Here is a 25,719-nt window from a genome sequence, read left to right on the forward strand (position 1 = left end):
TCATCAATTAAATTGATGATGAGATTCACCGTTACTATAAGAATGATGGAATATCACGCAATTTTACTATAGAAATACCTAATGATTTCAATACTGATGGTATAAAATAAATTGTATATTTCAATTTAAGGAAGTACATACAATAATATGTTTTAGTTTAAACTTTAAACAGTATACGAGGTATATAAAAAAAAACGAGTGGATAATAATAAGGTGGTTGGTTGAAGACTAAAATGTGTATAAATTTACCAATAAAAAAAAAAACATATGTATGAAATGGTATTTATATACTTTGTTGAAATATACCAAAAGTTTTATAATTTAATTGGTAACTCCTAATATTTATAATAAAGACGTCTAATATTCAAATTCTCCTCCTCAACTATCGATTTAAAAAAAAAGAAGCATTGTTGAAATATGATGGTATGATTGGTTGTAGTTCAATTACTATAGTTTTTTTTTTTTTATATTAAATAGTTGCCCTTGCAATGTGCAGAGAATACTATAGATACTGAAATACTTGGTGTTTGAGACGATATAAATTATATGGAAGTGATAGGCTGATAGCCAACTCAAGTAATTTGAACCTAATTTGGCCTTCATTATGATGCAACCTGGGTTTTTTTATATACCTTTATAGTCTTTATTACATTTTTATACTTACTCATTTCTTTCATGGTGATTGGCTGGGCTTGAGCTATAACTTCAGCAGTTGTAGAATGTTGTATGGTGCAAAAGACGAGTCAAAGGACAGAGAGGCATATAGCATAGAGTATATACTATAAACTTAAACTTAAACCCACTTTTATGGATTAAATTGTAATTTAAAAAATTAAAGTTTGGAGTAATTTTAATTTTACCCCTAAAGTTTTAAAATTTAATTTGAACCCTTAACATTATATTTGGTTACTAAAATTGAATAACTTAATTGGAAGGAAGCATCACAGCCCTATACATGAAAACTACTGAGAAAGTTCAATCAACCGACGGACCCATTAAAATATCTGATGGAGCCTGCAGTTGCTGCAGATGACCACATCCCTGAAAGGATTTCCCAAGAAGCTTTGTTTTAAATACTAAAAAAGAAGTAACCAAAATTGAACTATAAACTGTTTCCAGGAAAAGAGACAAGTCAATGTATTCTTTCCCACATCTTTTCAAAGAAACTTCTACTAACCATTTACTACATTATTTGATGAGACGAACATGGTCTGTAGTGGAGCACTTGAAGCTCTTAAACTTCCAGCCTCTTTCCTAATGCTTGTTGAGTTGACTAGAGACGGCCATGCCGTGATCAGTACTCAGTAGTCAGCAGTGCACAACTGAACCTTTATTTATATTTATATTCTTTCCCACATCTTTTCAAAGAAACTTCTACTAACCATTTACTACATTATTTGATGAGACGAACGTGGTCCGTAGTGGAGCAGTTGAAGCTCTTAAACTTCCAGCCTCTTTCCTAATGCTTGTTGAGTTGACTAGAGACGGCCATGCCGTGATCAGTACTCAGTAGTCAGCAGTGCACAACTGAACCTTTATTTATACTAGTCGCAGACTCGCGCATTGCGCGAGATAATTTTTTTTTAGGGTGATCTTATTAAATATATTTAGGGTAATAAGTAATAACACTCTCTCATTTTGTTTATATTAATAACAAAATATTTTAAATTTATTTAAGAATCTGTTTATAAATGTTTAACCATGGTTAGTAAAGACATTACTCATAACTTTAGAATTAAAATACAAATTTATAAAATACCAAAACATTTGAAATGACAAATCTCTCCATAACTCATTGGGAAAAGAAAAGGAAAAAAAAAAAAAAAAGCAAAAGACATTACTTAATATTTTGAAATACACTTTAATTTAAAATTTTAAAATAAGAGAATTTAATTTTAAAATTAAGGTTAATTTTGGAACCTATCTTAAGCATAGGCAAGTTAGTACACAATATTTTAATATTAATTTAATAAAGTTTGGTCAAACAAATGTAAAGGATGAAAATATTTTTTCCTTTCAAGTTTAGGGTAGAGTATCATTTCTTCAAACCTCAAGAAAGGGGAATGTAATTACCCCTATGTTATTGTTGTTGTTGTTGTTGTTGCTGTTATTAATAATTGATTTTTCATTTTCTTCTAAGTTAATAAAAACCTTACATATGCATTTTTATTTATTTATAGTATATACATTTTTTAACCTTTACGTATCTTTTTTTTTTATGTGAATCTTTACATATACCTTAAGTAAACTCTATATATTCCACTTCTTTAGATGTGCAAAATCATAGACTACTACTTCATAATGATAGTAGCTAATTAGTTTTATGACCTTTTTTCATAATTTCATTTATAATGTTTTTTACTATTATCATAATTTCATTTCTAACTTTATTTCTTATGTAATTTCTATTATTACATGAGAACTTCTCCTTTTAGTTATGAACTAGTATGTAACCCGTGCTACCGCACGGGAATGGATATTATTAATCATGAGTTTATTCATGTTTAAAATGCTCAGTTAATTCTAAATTCATATTATTAACCAGAAAATTTCATTAACAAAACTTAGCAGTATATATATATATATATTATTTGTTCCATTTTTGTGGTTTGAAAATGATATTTATGTGCAGATGGAAGTTGTTGATGAGAATGAGTGGTGGGGTAATAGAGTAGATGAAAGGAGGAGAGGAAAAGGAGATGATAATTAAGCACAATTTCAGTCGAGCAGGCCAGTAAACCTTATATGATTTGGCTTGTACCTTAATTCAGTTTTCACATCACGTATGTACTTTCATTCTCCAATAGACCATTTGGAGGAAGATATGAAATGAGCAACCACCACTTTTATTACTTCCATTGCGTTCAAATGAGTTTGAATGAAGGGAATTCTCTAGAATGCTTCTCTATTTTGCATGCAAAAATGCAATATCTTCAAAGCAATTAAAACTTGACTTACTTTGACATCATAGCTTAGAAATAAAAGGAAACAAATAATAACAATTTATTACAGTGGAAATCATTTAGAAAATAGTGCAAATATATCCAAATGAGTTGGTATAACATCATTGTCTAAACATTTGGGACTAATCTTCAAAGTCGAGTCTGTACATTGAGGAGGATATTTATCAAGGATTTGTTGTAAACAATATTATGATGGGACATTTGTTCTTAATCTTTGAGGGCCTATTTCTAATAAGCCACCTGAAAATTAAGCGAATCCAAAATATCACTGTAAAAAATAGTTATAGCACCAAATTTGTCAGGAGTTTGATGAAAACTAACACAAAAATGAACACAATGATTACATAATGGCAAGATAATAGGTCTGTAATTTAGATAATATATAAACCATCAAGAAAATATATTAAAAGGCAACCTTTATAAAGAATAGTCCCTTTCAACTCATCTCTATTCAGTATTAATAGTATTATTACAAACTCATATAATATGTCCTCTCCTATAATTCCAATTCACATGAAAATTGCTCTAGATATTATAAGTTCTATTGCAATTTTGTTACAAAACCAATTTGGAAGCTGAATTATGATGCCATGCATAACTGGTCGGCAAGTCCACATCAATTCACAACAGAAGTGTACTTAATGTCTAGTAGTATAGATTGTTGTGAATTAAATTCAATGCATAATTAATCATTATTCCTCACTAAAACAACCACAATAAACAGGACCCAAAAAGATCTAACCTTGGCAACTAAATCCAATACAATTGACACAAAAAAGTGTAGATAACATTATATATCCATGCCCATCATTGTAAATTCAGTTCAATATATAATTAATCAAACACCCATTAACCATTATTCCTCACATAAACAAACCCAATAAAATACAAAAAGAAGAAAAAAATACACACACACACACATTTATAAAATTTATACTTGGACTATGGCTTGCATAGTACACTCTGCAGTGGAGTGCTCTACGGTTTTGGCTTTCAATAGTCTGCCCTTTACTAATCTCACTAACAATTTGCAAAGGTCATTTTATCTTTAAAGCATTTACTAATTTGTTCCAAGCAAGAACCTACAAAAAATGATACACAGAAACAAACCTAAGTAAAAAAAATTTACAAACCACATAAAAGCTTAAAACACACAAATCTAAAACTTACATTTCAATTTCAAACATCATATCTGCTATTCCAAGGAACCACAATGAATCACACCAAACTAAAATTTATATGACAATATTAGTTAGAGCCTTTGAGGTATGTATCATAATTTGTGTGAGGGTATAAGGAAGCATAGAAAAAGTTAAAATAAAAGAAATATCTCTTATTGTTTCTGTAGATTAAACCCAATTTATGACCACTTTTAACCCCATTCCTCCCCTTTTCTCTTTTGGGTATTACAAAAAGTATTGGAAATTTTTAGCCCACAACATTCTCATAAACTAAACATAATTTCACAAATGATGATTTAAAAAATGGAATATTATACAGGAACTCCTTATATTGCCTAATTGTGCTAAGTGCTAATATATCTTGGATTGTACGATAACTTAAAACAATATATTAAAGCAATCAAAATATAATGCACACACAATGAACATGATAAATCAACTCTAACATTTATGAAATCACCCAACAGGAAAATCTCACTGATTTGTGTAAAATCAAGTCTTGATAGTCACAAATTTACAATCAATATTGTGGTATCCAAAACCATTGTCACCGTCCCATATGCTAACACATACAAAACAGTAAGCTTTTGTGTCCACATGGTCTTTTTTGCATGGTCTTTCATTTTTCATCCTCTCATAACTAACACAATTTAAAATAATGAAATCTTCTTCAATTTTCATCCAATTATGACTGCTAAGCCTTAATAAATGATTTTGTAAATTATTCAAAGGATTAATTAACATGCAAATATTTTCTACATTAGATACCATATCCGTATGCTTAACTTAAATTTAGAAATACCATTTCCCTGAGTAGATCTTATTTATACAATTAAAGTATAATTACTTCAAATTCGTTAGACTACAAAGTACAAAGAGGCCAAACACAAATATGAATAAGGATTTCCTAAACTCTACACCACAAAATGCAATACCACTTCCAAAATGACAATAAAATGTGACATGCAGGTTAGGAATTAAAATAAAAAAATAAAAAAAAAACTGACTTTTCTTGGTTTTCTCTTTTAATATGTACATGTGTCAGAATTTTAAGCGTGATTTTCTCCTAACTTGGCAGCACCTCCTCCTATGACCTGTGCTATGCATGGGGTACCCTTCTATTCAAAGAAACCATCTTTAGATAGATGCTAAGATTTGAAAATATTTGACCCAATACACTAACATATTCCATAAAGTTTAAATTCCTATGAAAATCAAATGCCTTTATCTAAAATCTGAAATTCCCAAGAAGAGAGAGAGAGAGGATAGATACAGCCAGTTTATGGTATATTAATAAATGTCCAATTCCATGCAAACCAAGAAAAGAAGACAAACTGGACTTCAACCAAAAGGTTCTCTCCATTACACTAAGTAGGAAAAGAAATGATAAAAAACAGCTATTCACATGTATTTAATCATGACATATTTAGTAATCATGTGCCTTGTGTAGATGATTTAATGAATAATACAATTTAATAGATGTAGGTGGTCATCTAAATCGTTATGTAATGTAATTGATCGGCATAGATTCCTTCAAACAAATTTGGCAGAAACATTGTCCAAGAAATAAGGCAGCATATTCTAGCAAATACAATTGCAAAAAGAGCACCAGAACAAATGAAAAGCTTTGCAGTTCTCCACTGTTGAGAAACTGAAGCACCACTTCAAAAACCAACAAAAGCTTTTTAATTTCTCAAAACTTTTCTAATCAATCTAATGAATCACAAAGTCAAGCAAAAAACAAAAGTTAGCATCTTGTTATATTTTAATAATTTTCGTCACACTTTTAACAGCAATTGAGAGACTACAAATGCCTACTTTTGGATCAGCACAACAACAATGTAAGAAAAGGGAAAATGGAAAGTTTGAAGGGAGGATTTTCAAGCTTGTCATGATTCTTCTCATAGCAATTAGTTTTTAAAGGATCAAATGTGTTAGTCCAACTCAAAGACAGCATAACTTCAAGTTCAATAATATGATGGTCATTTTATTGCCAATAAGAACTGTCTTAAACATTAAGAACTTCCAAACAAACTCAATGGTATTGGACATCCTTCGAAATGACCACATCCTTCAAATGACCATATTTATTATTTAAGAAAACTTGCTAATAAAGTTATTATGATTTATGAAACCACTTGCAATTATGATAGCATCACTCAATAAATTTTAAAATTTCAATCATAATTGATAGAAAAGATCACCAAAAAAAAAAAAAAAAGCCTACTCAGACAAATTCCAGCAAGGGAATTCCACAATTGGCTGGAGTTTCGATCGTCCATCTAAAACATACATGGGAAGAAAAATACAATTTTTCTCCCATTTCCATTGAAAAATCAATACATAAAAACTAAAAAAAAAAAGGGTTAAAAAATTGAACGAATCTCACCTAGATTCTTCAGTTGGGATATGATTCCAATATCTTCAATCACCTATACCGGTGATTGCTAACCCTTTTGAAGCAATGGACAAACAAAAACCACCCGTTCTTTTATGCAGCCAAACTCTATGCATAAAGCCAATTTTTCAACAAATCCATTAGAAACAGATCCATATCAAGAAAATCATATAATATGAATAATCCAAACAGGAAATAAGCCAGAGAACCATATCAGGGAGGTACCAAAACTTTATCACAACAAAACCAAATAATTTTATTCCCCTCTCAATTAATTAAAATAAAGTCTAAGATTCCTAAATTAAAATTTATTTTCTACCCCTCATTTTCTCAAAACCTAATAAGCGAAAACCCCATCACAGGGCCGTATTTATTTCCTAATAAACGAAAACCCCATCACAACCAATCAAAAACCATATTTAAAAACTCGAAACTTTTAATTTTCACACACTTTGTCAGCACCCAAACAGAAGACAAACACACACACAGAGATAGAGAGAGAGCAATACCTAAGTACAATCATCGAATACTTTCCGAAGAAGAACTTCATAATTCGAGGGCAACTTCAATTCCTAGAATCAGACACCCCAGAAAGGAAAAAAAAACTATGAATGCAGATATTAGAAAAGAGGGAAAGGCTTAGTGATTTCTGTATTCCAAAATAGGAAAAACAAAATATTGAAAAATTGAGAAACCAAACATTTTCATGGAGAACCCAAAAACCCAGAACAAAAAGGAATCAAAACCAAGATGAAAAGCCAAAACTAAAATCATTTTTTTTTTTTTTTGTAATTTCTGTAAGTTAAAAAAAAAAAAAAAAAAAAAAAAAAAAAAAAAAAAAAAAACTTATCCTATCAAAGAATTTTTTTTTTTTTTTAAAAATCAAATTTCATACCTAAATGTTATTAAAAAAAAAAAAATCATACCTAAATCTAAAGAGGGGGAAAGAATGTATCGGCGCCAGTTTTGATAATTTGATGGTGGTAACGACATTCACGAACACTATCTCTGTATCCCTCTCAAATCTCAATCATTTTGTGTTTTAAAAACCTGAAACAAAAACAAATCAAACCTAAACCTATCCAACAGGAAAACTCAAATAAAAGTAACCATTGATACCGAGAGATTCTTTTGAAATTCCATAGCATTCATTGAAGAAGAGGGGAGCTGTATATTGAAGGAGAGGAAGGATTTTGGGTTTTGATTATTGTAGAAGGGTGAACCTGAAAATACGCAGGTGTGATTATTGTGGAAGAGCAGAATGTTTTATTCAGCCAAAAAAAAAAAAAAAAAGGAGCACAACGTTTTTTTAAATGAAAGTGAGCGTAATTACAACTGATCCCACTTAAATTTAGACAGATGGAGGAAAATTAGACTCTAATTTCATATTAAAATTGGTGTTGTCCTTGTTTCTCAAAAAAAAAAAGAAAAAAAAAGAAATTGGTGTTGTCAATACCCTGTTATAACTTCAACCAAATTTCCAAGGGCTACTACTGCAGCAAGGGCATATTGAATAATTAATTTGAAAATAGAAATATCTATACCAACTTGCATGTTGAAACATGTTATTGTCATTTTGATTTGGTTAAACACGTGTTAAAAAAGAGGAGCCACCACTATGAGATTCATTCCATGTGTGCATGTAGGTGGCTTCTCACACAAAAACTACGTTTTAGTGATAAATTGAAGAACCACATTATTTAACTACTCAGATTTATCATAGCATGAGGAGTAAGAGATAAAGTTAAATGAAAATATCACATATCAAGTCTAAATGCATCACCAACTTGGGAGAGTAGCAGGTGGTGGGAGTATATATATCTAGAGAACACATCCACGTCTTTATTGTACATGTTACTAACCTTGAAAAACCAACTGTTCTGCAATGCGGCATGTATGAGGAAGATTAATAATAAACATTTGACAGATGTGAACTCATAGACATATTTTTGTAAAAAGTCCTTCATCTAGATGCAAATTGATATCCTACCCCTTGTTAGGTTCCATGTATGTGGACTGTGGACACAAGTTTAAACCAAATGTAGCAATTGTGGAGCAAAAATATTAAAATCCCCAAAACTAACAAAACAGAAAAATCAATGTAAAATATAATTTCAATATAATTAAGAAAAAAGCATGAAATTGAAATAGATTTTACCTGAAGAAACTTGATAATCGCATTGGATATGGAAATAGGTGTGGCTTCCGTTGTTGTTTGGTGCTCTTGAATGAAGTATTCACACCATTACCCTCACATCTCCTCCAAAACTAAATGCATGCCACAATAGTGCAAACAATCAAAATCTCCAAAAAAAAAAACTTGTTACAGTGAATATTTTCACAATCAATGAGGCTTCTTGTTTTATTCCAGATGACAGTGATAGAGAGAAATGGTGTGGCTATAAAATAATCCCACTAATCAACAGACGACCTCTAAGACATAAGATGTTAATCAAACAAACAAACTCAGAAAAATTTAATGTTCATGACTTTGATTGCGTGGCTGTTGAATGCAATAAAAATACTCTACAATAATATATCTTGATTGAAGAACAACTACCTGCAATGAAAAGAAATTGGCCTTGGCAAATTTGGATGGCTAGTTGATCCCCAAAGTACATTCATCTAGAGACCTTTGAGTTTTCCTTCCATAGTGGAGTAAATTTGGGATGAATCTACCACTACCCCTGCTTTGCTTGTTTATAAAAAGTGAAACCAATAATCAATGGGGGCTTTAAAAGGAGTTGAGCAGACAACCAAGTGCGGAGAAGTAGAAGCCTAAACGTCAAGGTTATCAAACTGATGAAAATTGTATTGAGATTGAGAGAGATGAATAAATGTTACCATTCACTATCCTTATCTACTCTTCCAAGATAAATCCAGAAGTGATTATTCATATTGGACAACCAAAAAAAAAAGAAAAAAAAAGAAATTGGTGGTCCCCATATGAATCTAGACACATGGCACAAAATTAGAGTTCTAATTTGGAATTGCAATTTGAGTTTCTCTCTGCTTCACCTATTATTATATATATAGATTAGAGTTTGATTAGTTTTAAGTTTAAATATATTGCTACGATTGTGTTTAATTATTGATTATTGATTCAATTTTTTAAGTGAATGTAACAGTTGATTTTATTACACTGTAAAGTTTTTAATGTTCTTCAAATTGGTCATATTTATTATTTATTATTTATTTTTACTTTTCCTTACAACCTCTTTGTTTTCCAATTAATAGTTACTAATTGACATTTGATTTTTTTTGTTCTTTACCATCTCTCTCTCCCTCTCTCTCCATAGGCAACCTACTGTTTTCCAAGATTTGATAATTATTTTATTGCATTAAATATGCATTGTAGTTTTTTTTTTTTTTTCATTTAATTTTGCTACCCTTAAGTTAGTATATCCATAACTATTAGTTTCTTTATATTATATTTGGTTTGATATCCTCATTATTATTATTTTTTAATTTAGTGTTTCCCAATTGGCATTTGTTTTGTATTATATTTTTTCTTTGATGTATTGGGTTTGAGAATGAGTGTGTCCCTAGTATTACTCCACTTTATGAGGACACTTTTATTTATTGAATTTAAGTAAAATTTTTAATTTTTAATTTTTTTAAATAAAAAAAGGAGAGAAATTAAAATATTAATAATTTAATGATATGGAAGATGGGGGAGATGAATAGTGATATTAAGGTAGAAGGTAGTGGCGAGATGAAAAGATAAAGGTAAGGAAAAAGCTTGGACAAAGTGTAAATGAAAAAAAAAAAAGAGTACAATTTTTTAAGGATAATTTTATTGATTTAAATTTAAATAAAATATTCCATGTTTAATTATTAAATATATATATATATATATATATATATAAATAATTTAATGATGTGGAAGATGTGACTGAATTTAAATGTTGAATAACATAAGATGAGAAGAAAAAAAAGTAAAAATAAAATATATAACAATAAATACCAATAAAGAGAACAATTGCACGTAAAAGATTTTTATTCTTCCTTATAACTCTAATTAAGATTGACGGTTTTTTTTTTTTTTAATATGTGTTTTAGTATTGTGTGTTTTTTTTTTTTTAATTTCCCATCAGAAAGTCTTTTCTTTCCCTTTTATAATTTTGATTGAGTTTTGGTTTGGATTAATACTTAGTTGTTTTTGGAAATAGGAATTTGAATATGTCTACCAATTTTTTGACTAATAAATTATTATAAAATCTATTTTTTATTTCTTTAGTTTTATTTTAATTTTGGTTAAGTTAACCTTGTAATTTTGTGATGATTTTTTTTTTATTATTATGATAATTTCCTTATTCCATAAGAGATGAGTTGTATATTAAGCAAATGTAACACACTACAACAAAGTTAGAAGAATATGGTTCACCTTAAAAAATATTAATGAAATACACAAAATAAAATATATATCAAAATGATATCCACCCCAAATGTTTTCCTATAATGACAAGCTTTATCTTTTAACCTCTAAGAAATGCAATGCAATGACCAAAGGATATGCCCCTTTAATATATTGTCTCTAATCAAATAAACAAAGGCTCCTGTCCCCTTTAGGTACAGGTTTATACGGAATTCAATTGTTTTCAATTTCTTCTTTCCTCTGTAAGAAAGAACCATCAACCTTAACTAACCAAAAAAAAAAAACCATCAACATTAATTAGAGTTATAAGAAAGAACAAAAATAGGATAACATTTAACAATTAAAGAGAAAAAACAATTTAAAAAACAAATCTAAATGGCATTAACCAATGTGGAGTTTTAAAGAACTCTTGGTCTACCTAGAATATAATAGAGAAAATAAAAATGAGACTAACACTAATTCTAGGAAACATATATAGAGAAATAGAAATAAGGATGCTAATTAAAGAACATTGGCAATACTATCAATCCCGTTTAAAGCTTAATCATAGCTCCACTAATTTGCTAACTTTCAACTTTTGGCTGGTATATATTCAGGCGTTCTCCAATGCCATAAAATTCCTTATTGTTTGGTTTTACTTGAATTTCGGCAAACTACCCAATCAAATTAAGGAGAAAATGAGCATAATGATTCTAGTGTAGGGAAAAAAAAATCCCAAAGATTAGTAATTTGGCATAAATAGAAGAATGTATAAAAAATTTATCGAAAAATTGAGAGAGAAAGAGAGAGAACCTTTTTTTGAATTCCGGCAAACTACCCGATTAAATTAAGTGAGAAAATGAGCATAATGATTCTAGTGTAGAAAAAAAAAAGAAAAAAAAAAAGGATTCCCAAAGATTAGTAGTTTGGCATAAATAGAAGAATGTATAAAAAATTCATCAAAAAATTGAGAGAGAGAGAGAGAGAGAGAGAGAGAGAACCTTTTTTTTTTGTGAGAGAAAATCATGCATAGAATGGAATAGATAGTTACAAATTTATAGTAAGAGAGTGTGAATAAGAAGAGACAAAATAAAGGAAGATGAAGAAAAAGAAGAAAAATAATATTTATGTAGAGGGTAGTGGGGAGATGAAAAGAAGAAAAATAATATTTATGTAGAAGGTAGTGGGGAGATGAAAAGGTAAGGGTGGAGAAAGTTTGGAAAAAGTGTAAATATTAAAATAAAATAAAAAGTAAATGTTAAAAACAATTATAGGAAAATTGGAAAAAAAAAATGAATGGAATAGATAGTTACAAATTTATAGTAAGAGAGTGTGAATAAGAAGAGACAAAATAAAGGAAGATGAAGAAAAAGAAGAAGAATAATATTTATGTAGAGAGTAGTGGGGAGATGAAAAGAAGAAAAATAATATTTATGTAGAAGGTAGTGGGGAGATGAAAAGGTAAGGGTGGAGAAAGTTTGGAAAAAGTGTAAATATTAAAATAAAATAAAAAGTAAATGTTAAAAACAATTATAGGAAAATTGGAAAAAAAATGATAATGAGGTGGACGATGATGTGGCTTAACTGGAGCGTAGTAACAATAAATACTACGTTTCAGCTTTTAGATATATATAGATTTATATCACAGACCACTCCTCCTAGGCTCCCACCCAACAAAGAAGCAAGAAACACAACAATGGCCAAATTTTTGACTTTTTATGACCTTATAAAATTTTGACACATAAACTTTGCAAGTCTCACAAATTTAAACCTTATTATAATTTAACAACGTAACAAGTTACCATAGTTTAATCTTTTATTTGTTTTCTGGAAGTTCAATTTTGAAATTTTTACTTCCTTCACCACATTTTTCACATATTAATTTATTTTTTTCTTGCTCCTTTTAACAAAATCACTAGCAATTCTTTTTATCTGATAATTGGGAGAATTTTTTTTTTTTTTTCTTGATGGGATTTTCCTTTTTTCTGAAATTTTAACAGATTTGACATTTTTTTTTTTTTTTTTTGATAGGTAAGAGGATTGGGATTAGGCTAGAGGAAATATTTTTTGCTTTGAAGGTTATGAAACACCTGTCTCATTCTATTTGTCCTTACTACAAGGAAAATATTCAGGTAACACATATCATTTGTCAAAGTTTGGTTAGACATTATCAGATCATGCAACGTACAACAGAGCAATTTGAGGGGATGAGCTTAATTTTTTATTCTTTTCAATAATAAATAATTTTAGTGCAATCGTGGTGATAATTAGAGGAAATACAACACGTTCATATTGCTATAGAGTCCATAATGGCAGAAGCCAACTTTGTTACAAGTTAAAACCAATTAAAGTAAATTGATTGAGTTCCTTGCCAATAGTGGATTCAACATAATAGATATAATGGGATAAATTGTTGTCATTTTGATTTTGTTTCATGTCTTGAATTGTCTATATCATTATTACTACAACTAAGCAAGTTTGAGAAAGTTATATTACTACTCAAATTTGAAGCTTGGTCTATCTTCCTCATGTTATGATCTTTGTTTGTATCTTTGCAGTATATATTTTCAAAGTCTGGTGATGGAAAAATTAAGACTTAATTGTACAATATGCATGTGTTCAATCGGTACTAGTTCTGAATGTGTGTATATATATAACTTTTGGGAGTTTTGCTTTATTAATTTAAGAATTGTGAATTACTTAATTTGTAAGATTCGGTAACTATGCACTTGTAGTGAGTTGTTGACAACATAAACAAACATCTGGTATTAACAGTTTATAAAAATCTCCCCTAACAACCCAATAACGTTCTATGTTAGATGGCACTTCTAGACCTTAGAAAAGCATAAAAGTTAAATATTTCCTTCCACTGTATTTTATTTTATTATTACCGTTTATTTTATTTTTTAAATGCTATCTTGCAAAATGTCTATAACATACATATTATTAACTCAATTTCCTATTTCTAAATTTCGTTAGATCTTATTGTCAATAAATTTCCTGTGCATCATATGGATTTGAGTCTAGTTAAGAATATTGTTGTGGAATGAAAAGTCAAGCATGTAATTATTGAGTAAATTATTTAGTTTTTTTTTTTGTTTTTTATATAAGATAAAATTCTACTCTAGCCTAATCAAAATGTATATGTGTGTGAAACTTCTTCCTGGAGACTTGAATCCTGGCCCTTACCCTCCACACTCCACAAGCACTTATACTTGTGGAGTAACCATCGCACCAAGGGAGTGCAATGGTATTATTTAGTATTTCAATAGTATACCGATGTGGTAATCTCTTTTATTATATAATAATAATGTATTTAATTAATCAAATTCATGATTAAAATACATTATTATATGATAGACCCAGTTATTAAATTTAAACAAACCCACATCCCTCCATCCGTGAAAGGATTTCTTAGCCAAAACCGAAACCTTCATATCATCCATGCAGATGGAGGTGTTGAATCAGACTTGTACGCTTCTCCATTATTTTTCTGAAAAATAAGTGGCCAAAATTTTATTAAACTTTTTTTTTTGAGAGAAAAAAAATTTGTTTAAACTGATTCCATGCATGGAAAGAGACAAAAATAAGTATTATTTTTCCAAGTCAAGTCACGGGCAGTTCCCATGTTTATTCTGACTTGACTTGGAAAATAACAAGTGAGTTTCTAGACCGTGTCTGCCAAATCTCAGGCCTTTATTTCCTAAATTTACGAAACAACTCTCTCTATGGCTCAATCCCAAATTGCATTAAGAACCTCACCAAACTACAAATTCTTGATCTCTCCAACAACCATCTAATTGGAGATATCCCTCCAAAGTTTGGAAATTTCGCTAGTATGATTGAAACACCTAGCATAATTAGTTTTCTCAACAATATGTATTTTAATGGTGGTTTTGACAAGGAAAATCACAAAAATGATAGTGATTGTGAATTGGAAGCGATCAAAACAAGGTCTCCCATGGATAAACCTCGGATTCTACTCTTTGTTAGACTTGTCAATGAACCAACTTCTAGTGAAATTCCAGCTTTATTAGGTAGTATGTAAAGATTCTCAATATCTCACATAACAACCTTTCTGAGAGGATACCAGTAAATTTTGGTGATTTAAGGAATCTAGAGATTTTGAACTTATCACACAACAATCTATCAAGCTCAATTCTACCATCACTAGCAAACTTACAACAATTATTTTGGATGTGGGTAACAACAAACTCACATCAATGCTAATGAATGTCTAAGAATATTGGTTTAGAAACCTTTTTTTTTTTTAGAAAAATTTATACAAAAGAAAAAAAAAATGTTTAGGAACTATTTAAAAAAAATTTTAAAAAAATGTAACTAACTTCCTTTACTATTTAAAAAAAAAAAATTAAATAATCTATTACCAAATACTCTAAGAATACCCATTAAGAAAATCTTTCCTTTTTAGACAACCTTGCTGTTAGTTGCTCTAGTTTCTATGGGTTTGGCATTCATTGTTGCCATTTCTTCTACACCATAGCTACAACAGGCTCTCCTTCACAATCTCGCATGATACTTTTTTTTTTTTTAAACACACGATAACACAATTCCTATAACACAGTTCCTACTATTTCGCATGTTCCAAGCTATAAAAAATTTTAAATGAAGCCAAGTATTTGAATTGTTTGGTATTTTTTTTTTTTTTTAAATACTATTTGAATTCCTACTATTTCGTATGTTCCATCATCAATAATTCTGCTTCAACAAAAAGCACATTGAAATGGTTAGATTCATGGAATTCCAGCTCAGATTGTTGCCACTGGTATAGGGTCTTTAGTAGTTCCAAGACCGTGCGAGCTCTATATTTGAGCGATATCACGTGGTATTCACTGTAGTTGCCTTCAACCATCTTGACACCGCTCTTTCACATGATTAACAGTTTGATGGATGCACCTTGATGTTGGGTGCCGACACCCACATGTCCAGCCCAACCTTTTGCTTAGCTCATTAAATGAGCTTGTTGGACAAGTGCTGAGAAGTCAGCAAAGTGAAATGGGTTTTGCTGGAGTAGCTTGACCAAAAGAGAAGAATTGGATTTATCTTTTTCTCTATAATGATGTACAAACATTTATGAAGTGATGTACAAAAATTAAGCCACATAAATGAAGATGTGATGTTAAACTAGTGAGACACGTTGAAGGAAGAAAAGAGGAAAGGAGGAAATGAGTTTTGCTGGAGTAGCTTGACCAAAAGAGAAGAATTGGGTTCATCTTTTTCTCTATAATGATGTACAAAGTTCAGCAACATTTATGAAATGATGTACAAAAATCAGACAACATAAATGAAGATGTGATGTTAAACTTGTGAGACACGTTGAAGGAAGAAAAGAGGAAAACAATGAAATGGGTTTTGCTGGAGTAGCTTGACCAAAGGAGAAGAATTGGATATCTTTTTCTCTATAATAACGTACAAATGTCCAGCAATATTTATAAAGTGATGTAAAAAAGTCAAGTCACATAAATAAAGACGTGATATTAAACTTGTGAGACACGTTGAAGGAAGAAAAGAGGAAAAGGATGAAATGGGTTTTGCTGGAGTAGCTTGACCAAAAGTGATGTATAAAGGTTCTGCAATATTTATGAAGTGATGTACAAAAGTTAAGCCATATAAATGAAGATGAGGTTAAACTTGTGAGACACGGTGAAGGAAGAAAAGAGGAAAAGGATGAAATGAGTTTTGCTGGAGTAGGTTGTCCAAAAGAGAAGAATTGGATTCATCTTTTTCTCTATAATGTTGTACAAAAGTTCAGCAACATTTATGAAATGACGTACAAAAATCAGACAACATAAATGAAGATGTGATGTTAAACTTGTGAGACACGTTGAAGGAAGAAAAGAGGAAAATAATGAAATGGGTTTTGCTGGAGTAGCTTGACCAAAGGAGAAGAATTGGATATCTTTTTCGAGAAATGCTGGTGTCACATATTTGTGCATAATTTTGTGTTATAACTCGTCACATGGTGAGTTGTGGTTGGTTAATGTGTGTCTCCACATGGCTCACTAACAAACTCTAACCGACCATAACTCGTCATGTAGTGAGTTGTGGCATAAAATTGTGCAAAAATGTATAACACCAGCATTGCTCATCCTTTTCTCTATAATGACGTACAAAAGTCCAGCAATATTTATGAAGTGACGTAAAAAAGTCAAGTCACATAAACGAAGACGTGATATTAAACTTGTGAAACACGTTGAAGGAAGAAAAGAGGAAAAGGATGGAATGGATTTTGCTGGAGTAGCTTGACCAAAAGTGAAGTACAAAAGTTCAGCAATATTTATGAAGTGGCGTACAAAAGTTAAGCCACATAAATGAAGATGTGAGGTTAAACTTGTGAGACACGGTGAAGGAAGAAAAGAGGAAAATGATGAAATGGGTTTTGCTGGAGTAGCTTGACCAAAAGAGAAGAATTGGATCTCTTTTTCTCTGTAATGACGTACAAAAGTCCAGCAACATTTCTGAAGTGATGTAAAAAAGTCAAGTCACATAAATGAAGACGTGATGTTAAACTTGTGAGACACGTTGAAGGATATCAAGAAACCAAAAGATGAAAAACTGTATTTTCTTTTATTGAATCAATGAATACAAGCTGTATATATATAAGCGTGAACAGTAGCTCCCTAAACAGACTTGGAACAACCTTCACACGTGCTAGCAACAAACTACCTCACGTATCAACACTTAAAAGCTTCTAATTAACAATTAAACTACATGTCGTCTATACAAAAGCTCTAATGCAGAAACTAATGCAGAAACACTGTCGTTTTAGTTTTACTGCTCTGTGCTTAAGGTTTTGTTCTCTGCTCTTGCATCTGATCTGATAGCTTCACCTTGCTTCTGATCTGATAGCTTCATCTTCTCATCTTTACTCTGATAAAGGAAGAAGAGAGGAAAAGGATGAAAAAATATCAAGTACACCATTCGGCCAGTGAGCAAGAAGAGGAGAAGTCCCAGCAAGTGAGATTACGTGAGTGAGAGCAAGTAAAAGAGAAGAGCAAAATAGATAGAGTTAAGAGAAAATTGTGAGAGAGAGATAGTGAGAAGAGAACTATGAGTGAAAAAAAAAAAAAAAAAATTTATTCAAGTTGTATTTTTAAGTGTTGTAATATTTATTTAATATAATGAAATTATTTGGAATTTATCTTATAATTTTTCCTTTTAATGAAAAATAGTTTTCACGTAAATTTTTGTATCTTGTGTGATTGTGCTTCCGCTGTGCTTACTAAAATTTATTCACAGTTATATAAAAAATTTTCCCGACACTTGACTAGCTTAATTATCCATCAATCTAATATGAGGAGAATTGCCACGTGATGGCTTTGGCAATTTGACCAAATTAGTTCATATTTGGAGGGATAAAAAAATAAAAGCATTCTCAATGCTGAAATGAGAGGTGAAGTGGAGTTTTTGAAAGCTATTACTTCTGTAAGAGGTAGATTAGTAGCTAAAACTAAGGTTAAGAACACTGTTCAATGAAGGATGTTATGCCATTAGGATCCCTTCTATGTTTTTTATTGTTAAATTGTTGTTTTATGTTGTAGTTTAGTAGCCATTGAGGCTTATTTCTCTTTATATTGGTGTTGTTGCTTTCTGGTTAATTTGATTTCTTTTTGGCAAAAAGTTAAGTAATACTTAAGGATATTGGTTTAGGAATTAGGAGTTATTTAAAAAAAATTATAAAAAAAAAAGTAACTAACTTTTTTGATAGTGTTTTTATATTTTCTCATGAAAGTGGTGGTATTAAAACTTTTTTAAAATAGTCTATTAACAAATACTATCATGACATTCTTTAACAAATCTTTCTTTTTTGGACAACCTTACTGCTAGTTGTTAAAGTTTCTATGCACTCGACATTCATTACTGCTGTTTATTGAAGATCACAACTACTTTATTAACAAAGAAAATGAAACGTTATAAAGGAAACAAGAATAAAGATATTTTTTCTGTTAAGGCTCTTATTTTTTTTTTTTTTTTGAGAAAACTGTTAAGGCTCTTATAATTCAACTAGTCAATATTTTTAGATGTTTTCAGTGGAAACCTACACAATTCAAATTTCTCTCTCCCAACTATTGAATTAAAAAAAAAAAAAAAAAAAAAAAGATATTTAAATAAAAAATGAAAATGAAGATATCCAACTTAATGGGCTTAAGGAGCCATAGGAGGGAATGTGATTGTGAGGTGAAATATCCTAACTACCGGGATTTCACTGCCCATTAAAATCCCTCTAAAGTCTAGTGTAGACCTACTTATCAAATTGACGTGATCACATACGGTTCTTTTAACGTATCAAGATCCTCTTTTCAAACAAAAAAAAAAAACTCAGGGATTAGTGTAGTTTTTTGGTTTGACAAACTTGCTACTTTCTAGAACTGGAAATAGATCACAAGCCAAACCATCGTACCTTCTAGCTAAACCGGTGACTTGACTTAACTAAGGCCACGATCACTACTATTTTTATTCCACACCTACAACTCAGCAAGACCACTGCTCCCCGAAGTTCATTTTTCTTTTTATAAGCATCCAATTCCAAGTCCAACAAAGAAAAAAAAACACTCAGTGGTCTACCACTGTTGTGGCTGTGTGATTGCACTCACACAGTCAACAATTGTGGCTATGAGTTTCTCTTTTTTCTTTCTTTTACCAAGGTCACGTGAGAAAAGATTGTGAAAAAGGTAGCAAAAGAGTTTGAAACACAAGCAATTAAGTTATATATCACAAAAAAACTCGAGTTCTTTAAATTCGATTTTCAAGTAAATTTTTTTTTTAAGAACTTGATTTTTGTAAATCTGGGTTTCATGTTAAACTCAAGTTTCACAAACTTAAATTTCAAAAAAGTAATACATTATTAAATATTTCTCAAATAATGATAAAATATTAATAATTTCGAAAAATAGTAGTATTTAACTATTTTTGCCAAAAAGAGAAAATAAGAAAATTCATTCTGCCAAAAGTAGTTATTTAAATGTAGTGTAAAAATTTTATCAACAATTTTGTTTTCTTTCTCTACTTTATTACAATCCAGATTGAATAACAAAAATGGATAAAACCTTCAAATTAAAACAATTTCATAATTTTAATCCTTTGATAATTTGATGTTGAAAAATGAACTATTTGAATTTTGAATATTTCCCTTAAATACACTATAAGGCATCAACCAATATCACAATTTTGTTTTTTATTCTCAATTTCATAAAGTTCAAGACTTTAATTAATAAAATTTAAAAAATTTAAAAACCTAGTGGAGAATCAAGAAACTTCCTTGAGAGATTATTATTATCACTTGAGCAGTTTGTTGTGGGACAAGCGTGTGAAGACAGTCCACGTCCTCGGCGTGTTAACGCGGGTGAAATTCGGATCCACTTGACTGTGTCATAGCAGATAAACAAACCCTATCAGAATCAGTGAATATCCGCCACGTGTTCATGGTCATGTGAAATGTGGCTCCCTGTAAACGAAGAGATTCTATCCGGTGGTACTCACTTAAATTGGCTTCAACGAATAGGATCAAAGGGAGCCTTATGTACTTTCACTTTTGTCAAGAGGGGCTGTCACGCGGTACTCGCTTGTGGACCTTTGGGGCTTCATTCCTGGACTGATTGTTGAATCACAAGCCGAACCAACGTGCCTTCCAAATAAACCGGTGACTTGACTTAGGCCACGATCACTACTATTTATATTCCACACCCACAGCTAAGCAGGACCACATCTCCCCCAACTTCCAAGTCCAACAAAGAAAGAAAAACACTCAACAATGGCCAAACTCAGCCTACTACTACCACTACTACTACCTGTACTTCTCACCTTCGTCGCCACTTCTCTCTCTTGTCCTGAACATCAAAAACAAGCCCTTCTCCACTTTAAAGCCTCCATCATCAATGCTACTTCTTCAACAAAAAGCACATTGAATCGGTTAGATTCGTGGAATTCCAGCTCCGATTGTTGCCACTGGGATGGGGTCAATTGTAGTTCTCACTTTGGTTCCAAGACTGTGCTAGCTCTATATTTGGACGGTATCATCCCGTCGAATTCACAGGAGCCAGTGCAGTTGCCTTCAACCATCTTGACACCGCTCTTTCACATTAGAAGCTTGATGCACCTTGACTTATCCCGCAATTTTATAGAAGGAGAATTGCCACGTGATGGCTTTGGCAATTTGACCAAATTAGTTCATCTTGATTTGAGGCTTAATATGTTCGATGGCTCCATTCCCTCTCAACTTTTTCACTTGAGGTATCTTCAATATCTTGATTTGGGAAACAATTTTATAGAAGGAGAATTGCCACGTGATGGCTTTGGCAATTTGACCAAATTAGTTCATCTTGATTTGAGGCTTAATATGTTCGATGGCTCCATTCCCTCTCAACTTTTTCACTTGAGGTATCTTCAATATCTTGATTTGGGATACAATTTTATAGAAGGAGAATTGCCACGTGATGGCTTTGGCAATTTGACCAAATTAGTTCATCTTGATTTGAGGAGTAATGGCTTGATCAATGGCTCCATTCCCTCTCAACTTTTTCACTTGAGGTATCTTCAATATCTTGATTTGAGTACCAATTCATTCCAAGGAGAATTGCCTCGTGATGGCTTTGGCAATTTTACCAAATTAGTTCATCTTAAGTTGGGTTTTAATGACTTGATCAATGGCTCCATTCCCTCTCAACTTTTTCACTTGAGGTATCTTCAATATCTTGATTTGAGTTACAATTCATTCAGTGGAAATATCCCGAACGAGATAGGGAACGAAACAGAGTTGCAGACATTGTCTCTTCAACACAACAATTTCTTTGGTAAAATTCCGTCTTCGATTCTAAATTTGAATGAATTAGAAACATTAGACTTGAGTGACAATTCATTGTCAATGGAAATTCCTATTGATATTGGCAATCTATCTAACATGACTAATTTGTTCTTGAGCAACAACAAGTTGACAGGTAGAATCCCATCATCCATACTGAAATTAACGAAGTTGGAAAGACTTCAATTGGACAATAACACGCTTGTTGGAGAAATTCCATCCGGTTTGTCCAATATCGAGGGCTTGAAGAGTCTTGTGCTTGGAGGCAATCATCTCACTTGGAATAAAAATGTAACGATAGAGCCAAAGTTTATGCTATTTCAGTTGTCTTTGAAGTCTTGCAGTCTTGAAGGAGAAATTCCAAACTGGATTTCTACACAGAAGACGCTCGATACTCTGGACTTGAGTGAGAACCAACTAGACGGAATGTTCCCACAATGGCTTGCTAAAATGGAAGTTGGAATTATAATTTTGTCAGATAACAATCTCACAGGTTCTCTCCCTCCTTTTCTCTTCAACTCTCACAATTTGGTTATTCTTTCCTTATCTCAGAACAACTTTCATGGAGAACTACCAAGCAACATTGGTAATGCCACTGCACTCGAATTTCTTAGTTTGGATGACAACAATTTTTCGGGGAAGCTTCCGGCATCCATCGGCAATATTCATGCACTCTTATCATTATGTTTGTCAAACAACAAATTTTCTGGCAACACTTTGCCAGATTTTAGGTCTATTAAGTACCTCCAATTCATTGATTTATCTTCAAATGAATTCTCAGGTGAGATTCCAACAAACTTTTCCCATCATACTAAAATTCTTGCATTGGGCAAAAATAATTTTTCTGGCAATTTGTCCGGAAACCTTATTCATCTTAGCGAGCTTGAATACCTAGACATACATGACAACAAAATTACAGGTGAATTGCCAAACTTTATCTTCCAAATCTCCACTCTTCGTACCCTAAATTTACGAAACAACTCTCTCCTTGGTTCAATCCCTAATTGTATTTACAATCTTACTAATATCCAAATTCTTGATCTTTCATACAATTATCTTGTTGGAGAAATCCCTACAAAGTTTGGAAATCTTGTTGGTATGACTGGGACAACCATCGAATCTTCATATACCGATTATTATGTACCTAGTGATAACATCCGGCAAGACAACATTGATGATGTGACTGTGATTTGGAAGAAGTCAAAACAAGATCTATCATTGAGAAGACTCCATATCTACTATTTGTTAGACTTGTCAATGAACCAACTTTCTGGTGAAATTCCAGCTTCCTTAGGCAATTTGAAAGCTCTAAAGCATCTCAACATCTCACACAACAACCTTTATGGGAGGTTACCAACAGGTCTTGGTTGTTTAGAGAACCTAGAGAGTTTGGACTTATCACACAATAATTTATCAGGCTCAATTCCGCAATCACTAGCAAAATTGCAACAACTAACAATTCTGGATGTCAGTAACAACAAGCTCACAGGTAAGATTCCAATTGGTAACCAAATGGATACAATGGATGTTCCAAGTTTTTATGCCAACAACAGTGGTTTGTGCGGAATGCAAATTCGAGTGTCATGTCCAGAAGATTTGCCACCAACAAAACCACCAAGGGTTGAAAATAAGGAAACATGGTTCTCATGGGAAGGACTGGGAATTGGATACGCAATTGGCTTCTTTGTAACAGTGGGAATTCTATATCTTACTGATAGTTTTGTCCCCACAAAACCTCCAAATTACCGCCGTCAACAAAGAAGGCAAAGAGTATAAATGTCAAGTCTCTTACAAGTTATGCATGCAGTGGTCAAAGATCTAAATCTCAGCATTGTAAAGAGCAGCTAGATCTGCTCTTTTCTCTAGGATCTCTTTTTTCTTCAATAAAGATAATCTTCCCCCTGCCTTGTTGGCTGCTTGTAAGGATGATTATCCCCCTTGTATTTTCAGTTTTTAACTAATGCATTGTAGATTATCCAAAGAAAAAAAAAAGGCTTTCAATCAAGCAAATGGTGACAAGTAGTCATTTATAAGTATCAGCAAGTAAGTTGGCTTGTAAGGCTACAATTTATCATATCTAGAGGGATTAAAAAACAAAAAGCATTCTCAATGCTAAAATGAGAGGTGAAGTGGAGTTTGTGAAAGGTATTACTTCTGTAACAGCTAGATTAGCAACTAAAACTAAGGTTAAGAACAATGCTCAATGAAAGATGTTATGCTGTTAGGATCCCTTCTATGTTTTTTATCTTTAAATTGTTGTTTTATGTTGTACTTTAGTAGCCAGTGAGATTTATTTCTCTTTATATTGGTGTTGCTGCTTTCTAGTTAATTTAGTTCTTTTTAGCGAAAAGTTAACAAATACCTAAGGATATTGGTTTAGGAACTATTTTAAAAAAAAAATTATAAAAAAGAAAAAAATGTAACAAGCTTTTTTGACAGTTTTTTTTTTTTTTTTCTCATGAAAGTGGCGGTATTAAAACTTTTTTAAAATAGTCTATTAGCAAATACTCTAAGGACACCCATTAACAAAATCCTTCTTTTTTAGACAACCTTACTGCTAGTTGATATAGTTTCTATGCATTTGGTATTCATTACTCCCGTTTCTTCTTCACCATAGCTACAATAGGCTCTCCTTCACAATCTCACATGATAACATTTTTTTTTTAAACGCACAATTATACAATTCCTATTATTTCGTATGTTCCAAGCTATAAAAAATTTAAATGAAGCCAAGCATTTGAATTGTTTGGTATTAAAAAAATAAATAAATAAACTATTTGACTTGTTTGCAATACTGATTACTGGAATTTTCGTTGCTGTGTTTGTGTTTTTAAGTTAATTTCAGCGGAGCAGGAATTATTGATCCCATCAGTATTATCTTACATCCATTGTACTAATCTTTAGATATTGCCCTTTCTTTTTTGCTAATTTACCAATATGCTGGTATAATGATAATGTATTCTTAAGTTTTGGTATAATGATTTCATTTTGTAAATAGGGCCCTGCATTTTTTTTTTTTTTTTTTTTTTTTTTTTGGCGGGGGGAGATCCCTAATATTTGCCACTAATTATTTTTTCTTTTTCCTTTTTCGATGCCACAAGTTCAAGCAAATGAAAGTACATATAAAACCAATTTGTTCCACCAAAAAGTTTTCAGTAAGATAAAAAGAACACGTGGCCAAAACCCATTTGTCCAAACATCTCTTAGGATAAGGAAATGGATATGAACTATGAAGGCCTTGTAAACATGCGATCACCATATGCTATTTGCACTTTTATCTAGCAAATAATATTCCTACACTACTCCATATATAAGATTACTTTGACAACAACAAAGAGAGTGATTAGAGTATCAGACTGCAAAGATGGCTTCCATGACCATGACTGCCTCACTCCTAGCTGGTGCAACCTCAACCGTGACCAAGCAACACCCTTCTTCCTCAGCTCGCCGTGGCCTAGTTGTGGCCAAGGCCTCAGAAGGAGAAAAAACCAACTTGGAATTCAACAACAGCAAGGAAGAGAGAGGCAGTAGTGGGAGGAGGGACTTGGTCTTTGCTGCTGCTGCTGCTGCAGCATTCTCTGTTGCAAAGGTTGCTCTTGCTGATGAGCCAAGGAAAGGTTCCCCAGAAGCCAGGAAGAAGTATGCACCTATTTGTGCCACAATGCCTACTGCACGTATCTGTCACAATATCAAGTGATCAGGGTGTTTGGTTTTCTTGGCTATTGTTTATGGTTTGGTTTGAGAGAAATGTAAAAGATGTAACTCTATGCTCTTATGTGTATCCTTGTTATTAGAATAATGGTTAAACAGTTAAATTTGCCATTTCTAACGACTATTAGTTTATCATAGTTTTAGAAAAGGTAATACTGAATTTAAGGTAGTTTATCAATCATTTTTTTTTCCTCCCTTTTGATTTGCCTACTCCAAGCATATGTAACCCAAGCTGTTATCAATGTTTTGAGTGCTAACTAAAAATAGGGTATCAAAATTTCAGAAATGTC

General features: G+C 31.6%; 3 protein-coding genes across 3 annotated transcripts in view; all 3 read left to right on the plus strand.

Annotated features, from left to right (window-relative positions):
- Positions 1-24,021, plus strand: part of LOC126717299 (receptor-like protein 46) — a 171,877-nt gene extending 147,856 nt beyond the window's left edge. Inside the window, exon 2 of the transcript XR_007652516.1 lies at positions 23,882-24,021. The gene's annotated coding sequence lies outside the window, so the exon portion shown is untranslated. The remainder of the gene's footprint in view (positions 1-23,881) is intronic.
- LOC126717295 (receptor-like protein 46) lies at positions 20,517-23,938 on the plus strand. The gene has a single exon (XM_050418820.1). It carries the CDS (start codon positions 20,672-20,674, stop codon positions 23,492-23,494), a length of 2,823 nt encoding a protein of 940 aa, XP_050274777.1. The 5' UTR covers positions 20,517-20,671; the 3' UTR covers positions 23,495-23,938.
- A 958-nt stretch (positions 24,022-24,979) lies between the features above and the next one.
- Positions 24,980-25,540, plus strand: LOC126717328 (photosystem II 5 kDa protein, chloroplastic). The gene has a single exon (XM_050418921.1). It carries the CDS (start codon positions 25,083-25,085, stop codon positions 25,413-25,415), a length of 333 nt encoding a protein of 110 aa, XP_050274878.1. The 5' UTR covers positions 24,980-25,082; the 3' UTR covers positions 25,416-25,540.
- Positions 25,541-25,719: the final 179 nt, after the last annotated feature.

The sequence above is a fragment of the Quercus robur genome, chromosome 1 (assembly GCF_932294415.1).
Source record: "Quercus robur chromosome 1, dhQueRobu3.1, whole genome shotgun sequence".
Classification (NCBI taxonomy): Eukaryota; Viridiplantae; Streptophyta; class Magnoliopsida; order Fagales; family Fagaceae; genus Quercus; species Quercus robur.

Bases quoted from the DNA above. Each gene is read 5' to 3' on its own strand.
- LOC126717295 (XM_050418820.1), top strand. From the start codon at position 20,672: ATGGCCAAACTCAGCCTACTACTACCACTACTACTACCTGTACTTCTC.
- LOC126717328 (XM_050418921.1), top strand. From the start codon at position 25,083: ATGGCTTCCATGACCATGACTGCCTCACTCCTAGCTGGTGCAACCTCA.